The sequence below is a fragment of the Lampetra fluviatilis genome, chromosome 56, assembly GCF_964198595.1.
Source record: "Lampetra fluviatilis chromosome 56, kcLamFluv1.1, whole genome shotgun sequence".
NCBI classification, from domain to species: domain Eukaryota; kingdom Metazoa; phylum Chordata; class Hyperoartia; order Petromyzontiformes; family Petromyzontidae; genus Lampetra; species Lampetra fluviatilis.
This window is the reverse complement of record NC_136330.1, coordinates 8,634,448-8,658,026: the sequence shown is the minus strand read 5'-3', so window position 1 is coordinate 8,658,026 and position 23,579 is coordinate 8,634,448. Positions and strand designations below refer to the sequence as shown.

The 23,579-nt window shown below is 55.4% G+C and overlaps 1 protein-coding gene across 5 annotated transcripts in view; it reads right to left on the bottom strand.

Annotated features, from left to right (window-relative positions):
- The window catches only part of LOC144950172 (unconventional myosin-VIIa-like), a 129,048-nt gene that overhangs the window by 21,089 nt on the left and 84,380 nt on the right, over positions 1 to 23,579 (bottom strand). For all 5 annotated transcript variants that reach the window (XR_013640350.1, XM_078880246.1, XM_078880244.1 and 2 more), the window contains 10 exons: positions 23,331 to 23,504; positions 17,478 to 17,705; positions 12,580 to 12,750; positions 11,854 to 11,971; positions 8,266 to 8,392; positions 6,268 to 6,437; positions 5,053 to 5,243; positions 3,812 to 3,936; positions 3,321 to 3,478; positions 2,701 to 2,854 (listed from right to left, as the gene is read on the bottom strand). Coding sequence is in view for 4 of the 5 variants with exons in the window: in XM_078880246.1 (XP_078736372.1) it covers positions 2,701 to 2,854; positions 3,321 to 3,478; positions 3,812 to 3,936; positions 5,053 to 5,243; positions 6,268 to 6,437; positions 8,266 to 8,392; positions 11,854 to 11,971; positions 12,580 to 12,750; positions 17,478 to 17,705; positions 23,331 to 23,504 (1,616 nt within the window). In the remaining variant the exon portion in view is untranslated. The remainder of the gene's footprint in view (positions 1 to 2,700; positions 2,855 to 3,320; positions 3,479 to 3,811; positions 3,937 to 5,052; positions 5,244 to 6,267; positions 6,438 to 8,265; positions 8,393 to 11,853; positions 11,972 to 12,579; positions 12,751 to 17,477; positions 17,706 to 23,330; positions 23,505 to 23,579) is intronic.

The following is a 23,579-nucleotide window of genomic DNA, read 5'->3' as shown; positions in this document are numbered from 1 at the left end:
TTCCAAGGATGGCTCTGGGGGAGTGACAACATGACTGGAAACTGAACAAGTGCTAGTTCCTTCCTCGCAGCTGACAATAGTGCTGCTGTCATCATCGTTACTATCAGAGGGTTTTTGAAAGAAGTTGCCAATGAGTGGAACACTTTGAAGCAAAATTTCGGAACTAGTATGCTATTTATATGAATAAATTTGTATAGCATATCTCAATACTTATTAAATAATAATTGAATTAATATATATTAATAATGACAACACCCTTCAAATACTCTTGTTGTAAAATACAATCACGTGGTAGTATTTTATCGTCTACTTGTACATGAAGGCAGCTTTGAGTAGCAATCTAGATTTGAAGCTTTCGTGACTGCAGTGATCCATATACTCTATGGTTCTTTCGGTAAAGTCACGTGGGTACAAAATAAAATAACATCTACGTAACTTTACCGAAAGAACCAAAGAGTATAGCTTTGAGTAGATAAAAGAAAAACATAGAAAAGCACGTAACATGAAATAACCATAACCCTTTAAAAAGGCTGTGGGAAAATAGCCCTTGGGAGGTATTGTTGAAATTGCCTCTAAAAAGGCTGATGTTTTAGAAAAAGATTTAAAAAGTCTGAATATATTTACTGTGGCGAACCATGCAAGAAAGCAGGCATCTGTCTGTGGCTTTTCCTACCAAGAAACGTCTCATAGACCTGCCTGACACACAGAGAATTGTTGCTTGAAATTCAAAAAAATGACTTTTTTTCATCGGCTGAACAACCAACAAAGGTTTCTGATAAGTCAGTGAAATGACTTGGTGGAGTCTATGCACATAGGCCACACCCCATGTCAACGTGAGCATTATCTACTTCCGTGGATCTAAAAGCAGACGGTCTATGGAAAAACTGAATGGGGCTTTCCTTCATCTTTAAGTATGAATTGGGTCTCTTATATATCCGTTAGTCTATGAAAAAATATAGCTTTTGGCATATTTTTTTAATTCTAGATTTGAAGCTTTCGTGACTGCAATGATTCATATTCTTAGGTTTTTTCGGTAAAGTCGCGTAGGTAAAACATTAAAATTAATGAAAGTAAAAAAAAAAATTCACGACGTTTCGGAGGCAACACAAGACCTGATGACGGAGACTTGTGTTGCCTCCGAAACGTCGTGAGATTTTTTTTTCTCTTTTTTTATATTTATTTATTTATTTTTTTGCTTTCATTAATTTTAATGTTTTACCTACGTGACTTTACCGAAAAAACCTAAGAATATTTTTTTAATGTTTCACAAAACCGCGGTGTATTTTTAATAAGGTATTTGTCAACGGCTTACTAAGCTCTCACCAAACGACGAGTCCTCGGTCTCACTAGCGGGCTTCTTAGTGCAGCTAATTTGGTTGTAGGGGCAGTAATCTGGCAAAAATGTCAGCTAGCTAACTAATTTCTGTTAACAAGCTGAATCATATGGCCAGCTAGCTAGGGAAAATGGGCAGCCTGCTAAAACAAAGGGATAGCGAGTCACGGTGAGTCAAGTAACAAACGGCTTGCCATCATATGACGCCCTTCAAACCGTCCTATTATGCAGAATGGACTGACTTGTTGGTGAATATTGCATCACGTCACAGCGTGTTGTAGCGTGCCAACCAGTGGCTCAGCTATACGGAAGCACTGCACTCTCCTAGCGACTCTCGTTGTAAACATGCACGGTGTGTACCAAGGGGGCCCCAGGTGTTACACTCGATGTGTGCACCCAGGGGCCTGGGGCCCTAGTGGTGAGCTCACTCTTTAAACACCGAGGGGTCTGGGGGGCCCTCACATGGTAAGCTCTGAGGGGTTTGGGGGGCCCTAGTGGTGAGCTCACTCTTTACACACCCAGGGGCCTCGTGGTCAGCTTGCGCTGTGCGCACTCAGGGCCCTGGCGTTCAACTTCCCTCGGAAGTCTTGGACCACGTGCCGCGCCCATTTAGCCCCCTCTATCTGACTGAACAAAAGCTGCTTAGGCATGCGGTGACTGGGTATGTGGGCTACATAACCCAGCTAACACAGCCTTGCCTGCCGGAGGAGCTCACCGAGGATCTGTGAGCTCCGTACAAAATCCAGCCTGGTTAAACCCTGGATGGATCGTAGGCAGGCCAGCCTAAATGTTTCTAACCGGCGAAGATGTTCCATTAGGGGGGGTCCACATTTCGCAAGCGTAGAGAAGGGAGCGCATGACTGTGGCCGATAAGACCCGAAGCTTTATGTGGCATGACAAACCAGGTATCTTCCAAACAGCGTTACGCAGCCAATGAAAAGAGAATGCTGTTCGACTGATTCGGAGTGAGACCTCTGCTGTTAAACCGGAGCTGGTCATAAGCACCCTGCCCAGGTATGCTTATGACCAGCACTCTCTCGACAACTGCCCACCATCAATGGCACAAAATACCACACACACACACACACAGACAAAGGTCCCCTGGGCAGCTCACACTCACGCTATTGGGGCAAGTGCCGTGAGCGAGAAGCGCCTTTGAGAAGGCCGGCACGGCGTACGAGAAGGGGCGGCGTACGAGAAGGGGCGGCGTACGAGAAGGGGCGGCGTACGGTCCCTGCGTGTCCCTCCATGTCCCCCCGGTCTCCATGTCCATCCGTGCCCCCCCCGCGTCCCCGCCATACGTAATCAACTTGGTTGTCCTTCCGTGTGCTCCCCGTGTCCCCCCCCCCGTGTCCCCGCGTGCGTACTTGACATGGTTGTCGGTGAGCTGCTTCATAATCTGGCAGATGATCTCGTCCTTGAGAGACTCGGTGTGCAGCGCCGCCTCGAACACCTGGTCCGTGAGCTCGTTCCCCCAGCGTGCCCGCCGCGACGGGTAGTCCCCCATGTACTTCAGCACCGGTGCGGTGCCGTCAAGGACTCGCAACGCCACACCCCGCACACTCACAAAAAACAACCACGCTCACAGACTCACAAAGGGGGGTTGGCGGATCACACGGGGAGGCCGCCAGAGTACGATGGCAGTACAGCAAGCGGGATGATGCCCATCTGTACTATGGGGATCGAGTGTTTACTCCTCTCCTCGCGGGTTTTCTCCGGGTACTCCGCTTACCTCCCACGTGGTGCAATCCACTCACTCATTAACGGGGTTGGCTAAACATACCAGTGTAGGAGCAGCGAATGAGTGAGTAGGTGACCGAGTGAGTAAGCGAGTGACTAAGTGAGTTTGTGAGTGAGAGAGGAGCCTGGGGGTTGATCACAGCGCAAATGAGATGCCCGCTGGCGCCCGCTGGCGCCCGCTGGCGCCCGCTGGCGCCCGCTAGCGCCCGCTGGCGCCCGCGGGCTTGAGTGTGAGTGGTGAGGATATCCATGAAGGCCATGCAGGCCTCTTGGCTCATCTCCTCGGTGGTGGCCGCCTTGCGCAGCAGCGGCTGCTTGAGGGGCTCCCGGGTGCAGGCCCACAGGCGCTCGCGGCCCCGTGAGCGCGCCATCATCACGCGGCTGAGCGTGTGCTTCGGGGGCGCCCTGATCCCTCGCCGGGGGGGGGGGGGGGGGGGTGGGAGCAGGGGGGAGAGGGGATCGTGGGGGAGAAGAAGAGATCGCGGCCGGGGAGAGGGTATTGCGGGCAGGGAGAGAGATCACGGTGAGCGTGAGGAGATCATGGAGATCACATTAAATGGGCTGTGATCCACCATGGCTGGGTGAAGGGTGGTGGTGGCGGTGGTGATGCCACTCTGGCTAGGTGAAGGGTCGTGGTGTTGGTGTTGGTGGTGCCACCCTGGCTGGGTGACTTGGTGGTGGTGGTGGTGTTAGTGGACGCTGGCTCCCTGTCTATGCGTCTGCGGCGGTGCCGCTCACCGGAAGTGATCGAGCGCAAACTCCTCCAGCGTGTAGAGCGCCACCGACTCCTCCGAGCCCTGCACGGCCTGCTGGGAAGTGCGCATCACTTCCTGCCGCTGGTCAGGCGTCATGGTAACCAGCGCCTGCCGAACATCGACGACATCGGAGTCAGAGTCACAGCGATCTCCTCAGCTGGTGCATCTGAATGAAAACTCAACTTGTTTTTTCATCATATAAGGCCCACTGAGTTCCGTAGCTCAGAATCGACCTGGCTATCATAAATGATAGCTCAACGAAGCGGCTTTTCATCGCATGCAAATGTATTGCAGCAAAATACTTAAAACGTGCGGCGTTGATTCTAAATGTGGAGGAAAACACAGGATGACCTGGAGAAAAATCCACGCGACCACGGGGAGAGAGAGACACGCAAACTCCAACTACACAGCAGCAGGCGTCAGGGTCGGGATCGAACCAACAACCTTCTGCATACCAGGTGGAGGTCGTTATCACTTCGCCACCACAGCGCATCCCGCGTTCACAGCCCTGCACAGCCATTGCTGGAAATTCCACATTTCTATGGCGGAGAGCGTGTCCATCCAATGGACAACCGTTGTTGACTTCCGCACAAAGCGGTGCTCGTTTTATAGACCCCAGAGGGCGGGATTATGATTGGCTGAGTCAACCTCCCCAGCCAGGATTTGAACTCACGGCCTTTTGATTGTGCTCGCTCTAGGTCTGAGCCAGCTGTTTGGTTTGTGCACACACAAAGACAAAGATCGCCCACGTAGCCTTCACAGACTGTTGGGGCAAGTGCTGTTAGTGAGCAGCACCTATAAATGCCAGGGGTGGGTGGCCAGCACCACGTTTGACCGCCTTTGTCTCCCTAATGGCGAAGTTTTACACATCGCAAAAGGTACTCATTTGAGGTTGAGTCGACCTAAGGTAGACCCAGGGCCGGTTCAGATAATCGACACTTTTATTTGTCATGAGCGGGACTCGAATGCGGGTCGGTGGGTTTGTATTGCAGCATGCTAACCGCTGCGCCACCGCTCCCCACCACATACACACACGCTCGCACACGTGTGCCCGTGTGTGTATGTATGCATACGCATGTATATATGATATATTATATATAATATTTCTTCGGCAACCGGCAACAGTCAATGCAGCTCGACGAGCGTGCGAGCGTGCGAGCAGTATTGAACGCTCGCCGCCAAGGCGGCGAGCGTTCGAGCGATCGACCGAGCGCACGCGCGTGCCTGTATCTCGGGCAGCGGGCGCGTGATGGTGGGCAGCACGTAGACGCAGTCCGTGGGGAAGTCCCCGCGCTGTCCCGTGCGCTCGTTGGCGGCGTGCGCCCAGCCCGTGGTGAGCACCGTGGCGCCCGTGTCCTGGTCCAGCACCAGCAGGTCGCCCTTGCGGAACGTCAGGAAGGTGCCCTCCTCGCCCGCTGACGCACACGCACAGGGCACGGGGCACGGGGCACGGGGCACGGACACACACGCCCCCACGGGGGGCACGGACACACACACCCCCACGGGGGGCACGGACACACACACCCCCACGGGGGGCACGGACACACACACCCCCACGGGGGGCACGGACACACACACCCCCACGGGGGGCACGGACACACACCCCCACGGGGGGCACGGACACACACATGCACACGTGAACGGACTCCACAGGCACGTGCACGCATTGCAGGCACACACGCACACACGCGCACGAACACAAAAATACACAGGCACACAGATACAAATGCACACGCAGACACACACATACAAGACGAAAATCCCCCGTGTAGCCTGTGACAGACTGTTAGGGCAAGTGTCGTTAACGAGCAGTACCCGTGAAGGCCGGCACAGCGCGCGAGTAAACATCACCGCACCAGGCACTCATTGGAGGCTGAGTTGACCTCGGGGCGGCCCAGGACCGGTTCAGATAGTCGTCGTTGGTGTTGGTGGCCGTCAGAGGGAATGGAACTCGGGTTGCCGGGTTCGTATCGCAGCGCAGCGCGTACCACTGCGCCATTGCTCCCCACACACACACACCTGAGATCAACTGCAGTACTGGGGAGACAAAGGCGGCCAGGCGTGGTGCTGGCCACCCACCCCCTCGTGTGCCGAGCCGGCCTTCATAGGTGCCCACTAACAGCACTTGCCCCAACAGTTTGTTAAGGCTATACGGGGGGTCTTTGTCTTTGTATTTTTTGTGTACATGTGTATGTGTATGCGCGTGTGTACTACGTGTGTGCGTGCGTGTGCGTGCGCGTGCGCACGTGTGTGTGTGCGTGTGTACTACGTATGTGCGTGTGTGCGTGTGTGCGTGTGTGCGTGCGTGTGCGCGTGCGCGTGCGCACGTGTGTGTGCGTGTGTATGTGCGTGTGTGCGTGCGTGTGTGTGTGCGTGTGTGTGTGCATGCGTGTGTGTGTGCGTGCGTGTGTGTGTGCGCGTGTGTGTGTGTGTGCGTACCGGGCGCGGGGCTGTCCTGCAGCGCCACGACGTAGGTGGAGCGTGAGCGCAGCCCCTCCAGGAAGAGCACGACGAGGTCGCGGACGTCGTCGGCGTTGCTCGACGTGAACGTGAACTCGTCGCCCTTGAGCGTCGCCAGCGTGAAGCTCTGCCCGTGCTGCTTCGCCCCGCTGCACACACACACACGTGCGTGCACGCGCGCGCGTGAGTGTGCGCGCGTGAGTGCGTGTGCGTGAGTGTGCGTGCGTGAGTGCGCGTGCGTGAGTGTGCGTGCGTGAGTGCGTGTGCGTGAGTGTGCGTGCGTGAGTGTGCGTGCGTGAGTGTGCGTGCGTGAGTGCGTGTGCGTGAGTGTGCGTGCGTGAGTGTGCGTGCGTGAGTGTGCGTGCGTGAGTGAGCGTGCGTGAGTGTGCGTGCGTGAGTGCGTGTGCGTGAGTGTGCGTGCGTGAGTGAGCGTGCGTGAGTGTGCGTGCGTGAGTGCGCGTGCGTGAGTGCGCGTGCGTGAGTGTGCGTGCGTGAGTGCGTGTGCGTGAGTGTGCGTGCGTGAGTGCGTGTGCGTGAGTGCGCGTGCGTGAGTGCGTGTGCGTGAGTGTGCGTGCGTGAGTGAGCGTGCGTGAGTGTGCGTGAGTGCGTGTGCGTGAGTGTGCGTGCGTGAGTGCGTGTGCGTGAGTGTGCGTGAGTGCGTGTGCGTGAGTGTGCGTGCGTGAGTGCGTGTGCGTGAGTGCGCGTGCGTGAGTGCGTGTGCGTGAGTGTGCGTGCGTGAGTGAGCGTGCGTGAGTGCGCGTGCGTGAGTGCGTGTGCGTGAGTGTGCGTGCGTGAGTGAGCGTGCGTGAGTGTGCGTGCGTGAGTGCGTGTGCGTGAGTGTGCGTGCGTGAGTGCGTGTGCGTGAGTGTGCGTGCGTGAGTGCGCGTGCGTGAGTGTGCGTGCGTGAGTGCGTGTGCGTGAGTGCGCGTGCGTGAGTGCGCGTGCGTGAGTGCGTGTGCGTGAGTGTGCGTGCGTGAGTGTGCGTGCGTGAGTGTGCGTGCGTGAGTGTGCGTGCGTGCGTGTGCGTGAGTGCGCGTGCGTGAGTGCGTGTGCGTGAGTGTGCGTGCGTGAGTGTGCGTGAGTGCGTGTGCGTGCGTGCGTGTGCGTGAGTGTGCGTGCGTGAGTGTGCGTGCGTGAGTGTGCGTGCGTGCGTGTGCGTGAGTGCGCGTGCGTGAGTGCGCGTGCGTGAGTGCGCGTGCGTGAGTGCGCGTGCGTGAGTGCGCGTGCGTGAGTGTGCGTGCGTGAGTGCGCGTGCGTGAGTGTGCGTGTGCGTGAGTGTGCGTGCGTGAGTGTGCGTGCGTGAGTGTGCGTGCGTGAGTGCGCGTGCACGCGCGCGTGTGTGTGAGTGCGCATGCATGTAGGGGGCACAGGTGGTGCATCAGCCAGTCATCTCGGTCAATTCAGTCAGTCGACCCGTGGCACCTGGGTTTGCCCCGTGACCTCCTGCCAGCGGGCGTTCGACACTTCACGTGGCCTCAAGGTGCACATGGCCTGGCACAAGCGTCGTGGTGACGTCACCGTCACTTAGTGGCGAATGGCGGTTGTTGTGCATGTGTGTGCGTGCGTGAGTGTCCATTCAGAGCAATAGCAAAGGGGTGAGTATCGTATCCGCTATCCAGCCACTACAGCCACCCCGACCCTGACGATGCCTGCCGTACATTTGTGTCTCGCTCCCCATGTTCGCGTGGATTTTTCTCCGGCTACTGCGGTTTGTCCCCTTCCACATTTAGAATCAACGTCACCACGCGTTCACGGAAATTTGCCTGCTGTAAATGTCCACGCGACGATCATGTCAGCCCCTTCGTTGAGCTATCATTCATGGTGTGCAGGTCGCTTCTAAAAGAAGAATTCCAAAGTTCAGCGGGGCCTTTCCTCATAAAATAATAAATCGTTTTTGGCTAACCGCAACCCGGACGGTACCGCGACCCGGCCAGCCAGCGCCGGGGGTCCCGGGGGCGGTGCAGTGCGGTGCCGTACCGGCTGCTGGAGACGGCGGTGATGTCGGGGAAGGAGAGCTCCAGCAGCACCTGCTCCTGCTCATCCACAAAGTAGACGCCCGTCCAGTTCACCGCCACGATCACCTCGTTCTTGGGCAGGCTCGGGCCTGCGCACGCACACACACACACACACACAGGCACGTACACACACACACGCAGGAACACACGCAGGCATGTACACACACGCAGGCACGCACACACACGCATGCACGCACACACTCGCAGGAACACACACACGCAGGCACATACACACACGCAGGCACGTAGACACACACGCAGGAACACACACAGACACGACGCACACACACAGACACACACACGCGCAGGCACGTACACACACATGCAGGAACACACACACGCTGCTACGTACACGCACACACATGCAGGCACACACACACACACAGGAACACACACACACGCAGGCACGTACACACACACGCAGGCACGTACACACACACGCAGACACGCACACACACACAGGCACACACACAGGCACGCAGGCACACACACGCGCAGGCACGCACACACACACACGCAGGCACACACACATACAGGCACGCAGGCACACACACGCGCAGGCACGCACACACACACGCGCAGGCGCGCACACACACACACGCAGGCACGCACACACACACAGGCACGTACACACACACGCAGGAGCACACACACACAGGCACGCACACACACACGCAGACATGCACACACACACAGGCACGCACACACACATACGCAGGCACGTACACACACGCAGGCACACATACGCACAGACAGTTGGGGCAAGTGCTGGTGGCGGGTAGCACCTATGAAGGCCGGCATGGAACACGAGGGGGTGGGTGGCCAGCTCCATACCCGGCCACCTTTGTCTCCCCAGCGACTCATTTGAGGCCGAGTCCACCTAGCGGAGGCCCGGGAGCAGCTAACACATTTGTCACTGTTGTTGGCCGACAGCGGGAATCGAACTCGGGTCGCCGGGTTCCTCGTGCGCCGGTGATAAACGCTGCACCGCAACTTGCCCTCTCGCGCACGGCACTCGAGGTGAGAGGGGAGAGATAGGGGAGTGTGTGGAGGGGAGTAGAGTGAGATGAGAGGGGAGAGGTAGGGGAGTGCGTGGAGGGGAGTAGAGTGAGATGAGAGGGTAGAGATAGGGGAGTGCGTGGAGGGGAGTAGAGTGAGATGAGAGGGGAGAGATAGGGGAGTGTGTGGAGGGGAGGTAGAGCGAGGTGAGAGGGGAGAGATAGGGGAGTGTGTGGAGGGGAGGTAGAGTGAGATGAGAGGGGAGAGATAGGGGAGTGTGTGGAGGGGAGGTAGAGTGAGGTGAGAGGGGAGAGGTAGGGGAGTGCGTGGAGGGGAGGTAGAGTGAGATGAGAGGGGAGAGGTAGGGGAGTGCGTGGAGGGGAGTAGAGTGAGATGAGAGGGGAGAGATAGGGGAGTGTGTGGAGGGGAGGTAGAGTGAGGTGAGAGGGGAGAGATAGGGGAGTGTGTGGAGGGGAGTAGAGTGAGGTGAGAGGGGAGAGGTAGGGGAGTGTGTGGAGGGGAGGTAGAGTGAGATGAGAGGGGAGAGATAGGGGAGTGCGTGGAGGGGAGTAGAGTGAGATGAGAGGGGAGAGATAGGGGAGTGTGTGGAGGGGAGGTAGAGCGAGGTGAGAGGGGAGAGATAGGGGAGTGTGTGGAGGGGAGGTAGAGTGAGATGAGAGGGGAGAGATAGGGGAGTGTGTGGAGGGGAGATAGAGTGAGGTGAGAGGGGAGAGGTAGGGGAGTGCGTGGAGGGGAGGTAGAGTGAGATGAGAGGGGAGAGATAGGGGAGTGTGTGGAGGGGAGGTAGAGTGAGATGAGAGGGGAGAGATAGGGGAGTGTGTGGAGGGGAGGTAGAGCGAGGTGAGAGGGGAGAGATAGGGGAGTGTGTGGAGGGGAGGTAGAGCGAGGTGAGAGGGGAGAGATAGGGGAGTGTGTGGAGGGGAGGTAGAGTGAGATGAGAGGGGAGAGGTAGGGGAGTGCGTGGAGGGGAGGTAGAGTGAGATGAGAGGGGAGAGGTAGGGGAGTGCGTGGAGGGGAGGTAGAGTGAGATGAGAGGGGAGAGATAGGGGAGTGTGTGGAGGGGAGGTAGAGTGAGGTGAGAGGGGAGAGATAGGGGAGTGTGTGGAGGGGAGGTAGAGTGAGATGAGAGGGGAGAGGTAGGGGAGTGCGTGGAGGGGAGGTAGAGTGAGATGAGAGGGGAGAGGTAGGGGAGTGCGTGGAGGGGAGGTAGAGCGAGGTGAGAGGGGAGAGATAGGGGAGTGTGTGGAGGGGAGGTAGAGTGAGATGAGAGGGGAGAGGTAGGGGAGTGCGTGGAGGGGAGGTAGAGTGAGATGAGAGGGGAGAGATAGGGGAGTGTGTGGAGGGGAGGTAGAGTGAGATGAGAGGGGAGAGGTAGGGGAGTGCGTGGAGGGGAGGTAGAGTGAGATGAGAGGGGAGAGATAGGGGAGTGCGTGGAGGGGAGGTAGAGTGAGATGAGAGGGGAGAGATAGGGGAGTGTGTGGAGGGGAGGTAGAGTGAGATGAGAGGGGAGAGATAGGGGAGTGTGTGGAGGGGAGGTAGAGTGAGATGAGAGGGGAGAGATAGGGGAGTGTGTGGAGGGGAGGTAGAGCGAGGTGAGAGGGGAGAGGTAGGGGAGTGCGTGGAGGGGAGTAGAGTGAGATGAGAGGGGAGAGATAGGGGAGTGTGTGGAGGGGAGGTAGAGTGAGATGAGAGGGGAGAGATAGGGGAGTGCGTGGAGGGGAGTAGAGTGAGATGAGAGGGGAGAGGTAGGGGAGTGTGTGGAGGGGAGGTAGAGTGAGATGAGAGGGGAGAGATAGGGGAGTGCGTGGAGGGGAGGTAGAGTGAGATGAGAGGGGAGAGATAGGGGAGTGTGTGGAGGGGAGGTAGAGTGAGATGAGAGGGGAGAGATAGGGGAGTGTGTGGAGGGGAGGTAGAGTGAGATGAGAGGGGAGAGATAGGGGAGTGTGTGGAGGGGAGGTAGAGCGAGGTGAGAGGGGAGAGGTAGGGGAGTGTGTGGAGGGGAGGTAGAGTGAGATGAGAGGGGAGAGATAGGGGAGTGTGTGGAGGGGAGGTAGAGTGAGATGAGAGGGGAGAGATAGGGGAGTGTGTGGAGGGGAGGTAGAGTGAGATGAGAGGGGAGAGATAGGGGAGTGTGTGGAGGGGAGGTAGAGTGAGATGAGAGGGGAGAGATAGGGGAGTGTGTGGAGGGGAGGTAGAGTGAGATGAGAGGGGAGAGATAGGGGAGTGTGTGGAGGGGAGGTAGAGCGAGGTGAGAGGGGAGAGGTAGGGGAGTGTGTGGAGGGGAGTAGAGCGAGGTGAGAGGGGAGAGGTAGGGGAGTGCGTGGAGGGGTTAGGGATTCGGGATCAGGGGTTGGAATCACAGTTTAGTGGTTGGGGTCAGGGGTTGGGGTCGGGGGTCAGGGTTCGAGGTCGGGAGTCAGGGTTGGGGTTTGGGGGTCGGGGGTCAGGGTTTGGGTTTGGGGGTTAGCGTTGGGGGTCGGGGTCAGGGGTTGGGGTCGGGGGTCAGGGTTCGGTGTCGGGGGTCGCGCACCAGAGAACTTGTAGGCCTCGTAGAAGCGAGAGAAGAGCAGTGGCCACTTGAAGCGAGCGAAGTTGACGACGTCCTCGCGCACCTTGCGGGGGTCCACGCGCTGCTGCGTGTACACGGCCTGGCGCGGGCAGTGGGGGTGTGGCACACACGCACACACAGCATGGCACACACGCACACACAGCATGGCACACCCACATTGCACACACAACTTCCTACAGACGCGCACTGGAGGTGCCCCGCGTCGCTCCAGGAGCAACGCCGCTGGCGAGCACGCGAGGGGCGTGGGTGGCCAGCAGCACGCCGCCCCGCCGCCGCCACCGCCACCTTTGTCTCTCCGCTGCATAGTGGATATATCCACCGCCAGCGTTGGTCGCGAGCGGGAATCGAACCGCAGCACACCACACGACACCACACCAGACTGCACTACACTACACCGCACTGCACTACACCACACTGCACTACACTGCACCACACCGCACTACACTACACTACACCACACTACACCACACATTACACCACACGACACCACACTGCACTACACTACACCACACTACACCACACTACACCAGCCCACGCCACACTACACCACACTACACCACACCAGACTGCACTACACCACACCGCACTGCACTACACTACACCACACTGCACTACACTACACCACACTACACCACACTACACCAGCCCACGCCACACTACACCACAATACACCACCCCGCACGGCACCTTCTTGTGTGCGGCGGCGATGATCTGCGCCCACTTGTCGGGCGGCCGCTGTGCGGTGACGTCGCGGTCGGGCACGTAGGAGGGCACCAGGGAGAGCAGCCGCTCGGGCAGCACCTCGCAGCCGTACTCCACGTAGTACTGCTGGGCCGCCAGCTCCGCCAGGTCCTCCTCCTGGAGACACGGGGACAGAGTGAGACACAGAGACACGGGGACAGAGACACGTAGTACTGCTGGGCCGCCAGCTCCGCCAGGTCCTCCTCCTGGAGACACGGGGACAGAGTGAGACACAGAGACACGGGGACAGAGACACGTAGTACTGCTGGGCCGCCAGCTCCGCCAGGTCCTCCTCCTGGAGACACGGGGACAGAGTGAGACACAGAGACACGGGGACAGAGACACGTAGTACTGCTGGGCCGCCAGCTCCGCCAGGTCCTCCTCCTGGAGACACGGGGACAGAGTGAGACACAGAGACACGGGGACAGAGACACGTAGTACTGCTGGGCCGCCAGCTCCGCCAGGTCCTCCTCCTGGAGACACGGGGACAGAGTGAGACACAGAGACACGGGGACAGAGACACGTAGTACTGCTGGGCCGCCAGCTCCGCCAGGTCCTCCTCCTGGAGACACGGGGACAGAGTGAGACACAGAGACACGGGGACAGAGACACGTAGTACTGCTGGGCCGCCAGCTCCGCCAGGTCCTCCTCCTGGAGACACGGGGACAGAGTGAGACACAGAGACACGGGGACAGAGACACGTAGTACTGCTGGGCCGCCAGCTCCACCAGGTCCTCCTCCTGGAGACACGGGGACAGAGTGAGACACAGAGACACGGGGACAGAGACACGGGGACAGAGACACGGGGACAGAGACACGTAGTACTGCTGGGCCGCCAGCTCCGCCAGGTCCTCCTCCTGGAGACACGGGGACAGAGTGAGACACAGAGACACGGGGACAGAGACACGGGGACAGAGACACGGGGACAGAGACACGGGGACAGAGACACGGGGACAGAGACACGGAGACAGAGTGAGACACAGAGACACGGGGACAGAGACACGGGGACAGAGACACGTAGTACTGCTGGGCCGCCAGCTCCGCCAGGTCCTCCTCCTGGAGACACGGGGACAGAGTGAGACACAGAGACACGGGGACAGAGACACGGGGACAGAGACACGGGGACACAGACACGGGGACAGAGACACGGGGACAGAGTGAGACACAGAGACACGGGGACAGAGACACGGGGACAGAGACACGTAGTTTCTGCTGGGCCGCCAGCTCCGCCAGGTCCTCCTCCTGGAGACACGGGGACAGAGTGAGACACAGAGACACGGGGACAGAGACACGGGGACAGAGACACGGGGACAGAGTGAGACACAGAGACACGGGGACAGAGACACGGGGACAGAGACACGGGGACAGAGACACGGGGACAGAGTGAGACACAGAGACACGGGGACAGAGACACGGGCACAGAGACACGGGGACAGAGTGAGACACAGAGACACGGGGACAGAGACACGGGGACAGAGACACGGGGACAGAGACACGGGGACAGAGTGAGACACAGAGACACGGGGACAGAGACATGGGGACAGAGACACGGGGACAGAGTGAGACACAGAGACACGGGGACAGAGACACGGGGACAGAGACACGGGGACAGAGACACGGGGACAGAGTGAGACACAGAGACACGGGGACAGAGACACGGGGACAGAGACACGGGGACAGAGTGAGACACAGAGACACGGGGACAGAGACACGGGGACAGAGACACGGGGACAGAGTGAGACACAGAGACACGGGGACAGAGACACGGGGACAGAGTGAGACACAGAGACACGGGGACAGAGACACGGGGACAGAATGAGACACAGAGACACGGGGACAGAAACACGGGGACAGAGTGAGACACAGAGACACGGGGACAGAGACACGGGGACAGAGTGAGACACAGAGACACGGGGACAGAGACACGGGGACAGAATGAGACACAGAGACACGGGGACAGAGACACGGGGACAGAGTGAGACACAGAGACACGGGGACAGAGACACGGGGACAGAGACACGGGGACAGAGTGAGACACAGAGACACGGGGACAGAGACACGTAGTACTGCTGGGCCGCCAGCTCCGCCAGGTCCTCCTCCTGGAGACACGGGGACACGGGGACAGAGTGAGACACAGAGACACGGGGACAGAGACACGGGGACAGAGACACGGGGACAGAGACACGGGGACACGGGGACAGAGTGAGACACAGAGACACGGGGACAGAGACACGGGGACAGAGACACGGGGACAGAGACACGGAGACAGAGTGAGACACAGAGACACGGGAACAGAGACACGGGGACAGAGACACGGGGACAGAGACACGGGGACAGAGACACGGAGACAGAGTGAGACACAGAGACACGGGAACAGAGACACGGGGACAGAGACACGGGGACAGAGACACGGGGACAGAGACACGGGGACAGAGACACGGGGACAGAGACACGGGGACAGAGACACGGGGACAGAATGAGACACAGAGACACGGGGGCAGAGACACGGGGACAGAATGAGACACAGAGACACGGGGACAGAGACACGGGGACAGAATGAGACACAGAGACACGGGGGCAGAGACACGGGGACAGAGACACGGGGACAGAGACACGGAGACAGAATGAGACACAGAGACACGGGGACAGAGACACGGGGACAAAGTGAGACACAGAGACACGGGGGCAGAGACACGGGGACAGAGACACGGGGACAGAGACACGGGGACAGAGTGAGACACAGAGACACGGGGACAGAGACACGGAGACAGAGACACGGGGACAGAGACACGGAGACAGAGTGAGACACAGAGACACGGGGACAGAGACACGGGGACAGAGACACGGGGACAGAGACACGGAGACAGAATGAGACACAGAGAGACGGGGACAGAGACACGGGGACAGAGACACGGGGACAGAGACACGGAGACAGAGTGAGACACAGAGACAGAGAGAGACACGGAGACAGAGTGAGACACGGAGACAGAGTGAGACACGGGACAGAGACACGGAGACAGAGTGAGACACGGGACAGAGACACGGAGACAGAGTGAGACACGGAGACAGAGTGAGACACGGAGACAGAGTGAGACACGGGGACAGAGAGAGACACGGGGACAGAGAGAGACACGGGGACAGAGAGAGACACGGAGACAGAGTGAGACACGGAGACAGAGAGAGACACGGGGACAGAGTGAGACACGGAGACAGAGAGAGACACGGGGACAGAGAGAGAAACGGGGACAGAGAGAGAAACGGGGACAGAGAGAGACACGGGGACAGAGAGAGACACGGGGACAGAGAGAGACACGGAGACAGAGTGAGACACGGAGACAGAGAGAGACACGGGGACAGAGTGAGACACGGAGACAGAGTGAGACACGGAGACAGAGAGAGACACGGAGACAGAGTGAGACACGGAGACAGAGAGAGACACGGAGACAGAGTGAGACACGGAGACAGAGTGAGACACGGAGACAGAGTGAGACACGGGGACAGAGTGAGACACGGAGACAGAGTGAGACACGGAGACAGAGTGAGACACGGAGACAGAGTGAGACACAGAGACAGAGAGAGACACGGGGACAGAGTGAGACACGGAGACAGAGTGAGACACGGAGACAGAGAGAGACACGGAGACAGAGTGAGACACAGAGACAGAGTGAGACACGGAGACAGAGTGAGACACGGAGACAGAGTGAGACACGGAGACAGAGTGTAAACACAGAGACAGAGTGAGACACGGGGACAGAGACACGGAGACAGAGTGAGACACGGAGACAGAGTGAGACACAGAGAGACGGGGACAGAGACACAGGGACAGAGACACGAGACAGTGTGAGACACGGAGACAGAGTGAGACACGGAGACAGAGTGAGACACAGAGACAGAGTGAGACACGGGGACAGAGTGAGACACGGGGACAGAGTGAGACACAGAGACAGAGAGAGACACGGGGACAGAGAGAGACACGGAGACAGAGTGAGACACGGAGACAGAGTGAGACACAGAGACAGAGAGAGACACGGGGACAGAGAGAGACACGGGGACAGAGAGAGACACGGAGACAGAGTGAGACACGGGGACAGAGTGAGACACAGAGACAGAGAGAGACACGGGGACAGAGTGAGACACAGAGACAGAGTGAGACACGGGGACAGAGTGAGACACAGAGACAGAGTGAGACACGGGGACAGAGTGAGACACAGAGACAGAGTGAGACACGGAGACAGAGTGAGACACGGAGACAGAGTGAGACACAGAGACAGAGAGAGACACGGGGACAGAGAGAGACACGGAGACAGAGTGAGACACGGGGACAGAGTGAGACACAGAGACAGAGAGAGACACGGGGACAGAGAGAGACACGGAGACAGAGTGAGACACGGAGACAGAGTGAGACACAGAGACAGAGAGAGACACGGAGACAGAGTGAGACACGGAGACAGAGTGAGACACAGAGACAGAGAGAGACACGGGGACAGAGACACGGAGACAGAGTGAGACACGGAGACAGAGTGAGACACAGAGAGACGGGGACAGAGACACAGGGACAGAGACACGAGACAGTGTGAGACACGGAGACAGAGTGAGACACAGAGACAGAGTGAGACACAGAGACAGAGAGAGACACGGAGACAGAGTGAGACACGGGGACCCACAGAGACCCATAGAGACCCACAGAGACCTACAGTGATACACAGAGGCCCATATAGACCCATAAAGACCCATAGAGACCCACAGAGACCCATAGAGACCCACACAGACCCACAGAGATACACAGAGACACACAGAGACCCACACAGACCCACACAGACCCACAGAGATACACAGAGACCCACCTTGTCACAGCGGTACTCGCCGAACTTGACCCCGCGCACGACCTGCTGGTAGATGAGGTTGGTGCTGACGGGGTCGGCGGTGGGGTCGTGCCACGGGGCGAAGATCTCCTTGCGGAAGAAGAGGCGCCAGGGAGCGTTGCGCTCCTGTGCTCCCTGCTCCTTGGCGTACTGCTCGCACTGCGAGATGGCGTCCATCACGTGGTCGCTGCCGCTGCCCAGCGAGGACACCTGCGCCGCCACCAACGCAACAACAACAACAAGATTCAACAACAACAAGATTCAACAACAACAACAACAAGATACAACAACAACAACTACAACAAGATACAACAACAACAACTACAATAGCCGCCATTCGCCACGAAGTGGAGGTGACGTCGTTACAGCACGTGTCCCAGACACTCACACAAACACTCACTCACACAGATACTCACTCACTTACACAAACACTCACTCACACAAACACTCACTCACACAGATACTCACTCACACAAACACTCACTCACTCGCACAAACACTCACTCACACAAACACTCACTCACACAGATACTCACTCACACAAACACTCACTCTCACTCACTCGCACAAACACTCACTCACACAAACACTCACTCACACAGATACTCACTCACTCACACAAACACTCACTCACACAAACACTCACTCACTCACACAGATACTCACTCACTTACACAAACACTCACTCACACAAACACTCACTCACACAAACACTCACTCACTCGCACAAACACTCACTCACACAAACACTCACTCACACAGATACTCACTCACTTACACAAACACTCACTCACACAAACACTCACTCACTCACACAAACACTCACTCACACAGATACTCACTCACTCACACAAACACTCACTCACACAAACACTCACTCACACAAACACTCACTCACTCACACAAACACTCACTCACTCACACAAACACTCACTCACACAAACACTCACTCACACAGATACTCACTCACTCACACAAACACTCACTCACACAAACACTCACACTCACTCGCACAAACACTCACTCACACAAACACTCACTCACACAGATACTCACTCACTCACTCACACAAACACTCACTCGCACAAACACTCCCTCACTCACACAAACACTCACTCACTCACACAAACACTCACTCACTCGCACAAACACTCACTCACACAAACACTCACTCACACAGATACTCACTCACTCACACAAACACTCACTCACACAAACACTCACTCACTCACACAAACACTCACTCACTCAAACAAACACTCACTCGCACAAACACTCACTCACACAAACACTCACTCACTCACACAAACACTCACTCACACAAACACTCACTCACACAAACACTCACTCACTCACACAAACACTCACTCACTCACACAAACACTCACTCATTCACACAAACACTCACTCACTCACACAAACACTCACACTCACTCACACAAACACTCACTCACACAAACACTCACTCACACAGATACTCACTCACACAAACACTCACTCACTCGCACAAACACTCACTCACACAAACACTCACTCACACAGATACTCACTCACACAAACACTCACTCTCACTCACTCGCACAAACACTCACTCACACAAACACTCACTCACACAGATACTCACTCACTCACACAAACACTCACTCACACAAACACTCACTCACTCACACAGATACTCACTCACTTACACAAACACTCACTCACACAAACACTCACTCACACAAACACTCACTCACTCGCACAAACACTCACTCACACAAACACTCACTCACACAGATACTCACTCACTTACACAAACACTCACTCACACAAACACTCACTCACTCACACAAACACTCACTCACACAGATACTCACTCACTCACACAAACACTCACTCACACAAACACTCACTCACACAAACACTCACTCACTCACACAAACACTCACTCACTCACACAAACACTCACTCACACAAACACTCACTCACACAGATACTCACTCACTCACACAAACACTCACTCACACAAACACTCACACTCACTCGCACAAACACTCACTCACACAAACACTCACTCACACAGATACTCACTCACTCACTCACACAAACACTCACTCGCACAAACACTCCCTCACTCACACAAACACTCACTCACTCACACAAACACTCACTCACTCGCACAAACACTCACTCACACAAACACTCACTCACACAGATACTCACTCACTCACACAAACACTCACTCACACAAACACTCACTCACTCACACAAACACTCACTCACTCAAACAAACACTCACTCGCACAAACACTCACTCACACAAACACTCACTCACTCACACAAACACTCACTCACACAAACACTCACTCACTCACACAAACACTCACTCACTCACACAAACACTCACTCACTCACACAAACACTCACTCATTCACACAAACACTCACTCACTCACACAAACACTCACACTCACTCACACAAACACTCACTCACACAAACACTCACTCGCACAAACACTCACTCACTCACACAAACACTCACACTCACTCACACAAACACTCACACTCACTCACACAAACACTCACTCACTCACACAAACACTCACACTCACTCACACAAACACTCACACAAACACTCACTCACACAAACACTCACACAAACACTCACTCACACAAACACTCACTCACTCGCACAAACACTCACTCACACAGATACTCACTCACTCACTCACACAAACACTCACTCACACAAACACTCACTCACTCACACAAACACTCACTCACTCACACAAACACTCACTCGCACAAACACTCACTCACACAAACACTCACTCACTCACACAAACACTCACTCACACAAACACTCACTCACTCACACAAACACTCACTCACTCACAAAAAACACTCACTCACTAACACAAACACTCACTCATTCACACAAACACTCACTCACTCACTCACACAAACACTCACACTCACTCACACAAACACTCACTCACACAAACACTCACTCACACAAACACTCACTCGCACAAACACTCACTCACTCACACAAACACTCACACTCACTCACACAAACACTCACACTCACTCACACAAACACTCACTCACACAAACACTCACTCACACAAACACTCACTCACACAAACACTCACTCACTCACACAAACACTCACTCACACAAACACTCACACTCACTCACACAAACACTCACACTCACTCACACAAACACTCACTCACACAAACACTCACTCACACAAACACTCACTCACTCACACAAACACTCACTCACACAAACACTCACTCACACAAACACTCACTCACTCACACAAACACGCACTCACTCACTCACACAAACACTCACTCACTCACACAAACACTCACTCACACAAACACTCACTCACTCACTCACACAAACACTCACACTCACTCACTCACACAAACACTCACTCACTCACACAAACACTCACTCACTCACACAAACACTCACTCACTCACTCACATAAACACACACTCACACAAACACTCACTCACATAAACACTCACTCGCACAAACACTCACTCACACAAACACTCACTCACACAGATACTCACTCACTCACTCACACAAACACTCACTCACACAAACACTCACTCACACAAACACTCACACTCACTCAAACAAACAATCACTAACTCACACAAACACTCACTCCCACAAACACTCACTCACACAAACACTCACTCACACAAACACACACTCACATAAACACTCACTCGCACAAACACTCACTCACACAAACACTCACTCACACAAACACTCACTCGCACAAACACTCACTCACTCACACAAACACTCACACTCACTCACACAAACACTCACTCACTCAAACACTCACTCACTCACACAAACACTCACACTCACTCACATAAACACTCACTCACTCACACAAATACTCACTCACACAAACACTCACTCACACAAACACTCACTCACTCACACAAACACTCACTCACTCACTCACTCACACAAACACTCACTCACACAAACACTCACTCACACAAACACTCACTCTCTCACATAAACACACACTTACACAAACACTCACTCACACAAACACTCACTCACACAAACACTCACTCACTCACACAAACACGCACTCACTCACTCACACAAACACTCACTCACACAAACACTCACTCACTCACATAAACACTCACTCACACAAACACTCACTCACATAAACACTCACTCGCACAAACACTCACTCACACAAACACTCACTCACACAGATACTCACTCACTCACACAAACACTCACTCACACAAACACTCACTCACTCACACAAACACTCACTCACTCACACAAACACTCACACTCACTCAAACAAACACTCACTCCTACAAACACTCACTCACACAAACACTCACTCACACAAACACACACTCACTCACTCACACAAACACTCACTCACACAAACACTCACTCACACAAACACTCACACTCACTCACACAAACACTCACTCACACAAACACTCACTCACTCACACAAACACTCACTCGCACAAACACTCACTCGCACAAACACTCACTCACACAAACACTCGCTCACACAAACACTCACTCACACAAACACTCACTCGCACAAACACTCACTCACTCACACAAACACTCACACTCACTCACACAAACACTCACTCACTCAAACACTCACTCACTCACACAAACACTCACACTCACTCACATAAACACTCACTCACTCACACAAACACTCACTCACACAAACACTCACTCACACACTCACTCACTCACACAAACACTCACTCACTCACACAAACACTCACTCACACAAACACTCACTCACACAAACACTCACTCCCTCACATAAACACACACTTACACAAACACTCACTCACACAAACACTCACTCACACAAACACTCACTCACTCACACAAACACGCACTCACTCACTCACACAAACACTCACTCACACAAACACTCACTCACTCACATAAACACTCACTCACACAAACACTCACTCACATAAACACTCACTCGCACAAACACTCACTCACACAAACACTCACTCACACAGATACTCACTCACTCACACAAACACTCACTCACACAAACACTCACTCACTCACACAAACACTCACTCACTCACACAAACACTCACACTCACTCAAACAAACACTCACTCACTCACACAAACACTCACTCCCACAAACACTCACTCACACAAACACTCACTCACACAAACACACACTCACTCACTCACACAAACACTCACTCACACAAACACTCACTCACACAAACACTCACACTCACTCACACAAACACTCACTCACACAAACACTCACTCACACAAACACTCACTCACTCACACAAACACTCACTCCCACAAACACTCACTCACACAAACACTCACTCACACAAACACACACTCACTCACTCACACAAACACTCACTCACACAAACACTCACTCACACAAACACTCACACTCACTCGCACAAACACTCACTCGCACAAACACTCACTCACACAAACACTCACTCACTCACACAAACACTCACTCACTCACACAAACACTCACACTCACTCGCACAAACACTCACTCACACAAACACTCACTCACACAAACACTCACTCACTCACACAAACACTCACTTACTCACACAAACACTCGCTCACACAAACACTCACTCACACAAACACTCACTCACACAAACACTCACTCACACAAACACTCACTCACTCACACAAACACTCACTCACACAAACACTCACTCACTCGCTCATTCCCACTCGCCCCCCGCGTGCCCCCCCCCCCCCCGCGTGCCCCCCACGTGCCCCCACCCCCCCCCGCGGCTCGCCTTGTCAAACAGAGCGATGTAGAGTGAGAATCCGAAGCGGTCGGTGAGCTGCACGCGGTCCGCGAGCGCCCCGCAGAGCTCGCGCGCCGTCGTCGCCGAGTCGGCGAGCAGCGTGCGCGTCGTGCCGTCCATGAACGTGACGGGCAGCAGGATGGGCTTCTTGGACTTGGTCGCCTGCACACGCCGGGGGAGGGGCGGGGCGGGGGGGAGGGGGGGGCACGGGGGGGAGGGGCGGGGCGGGGGGGAGGG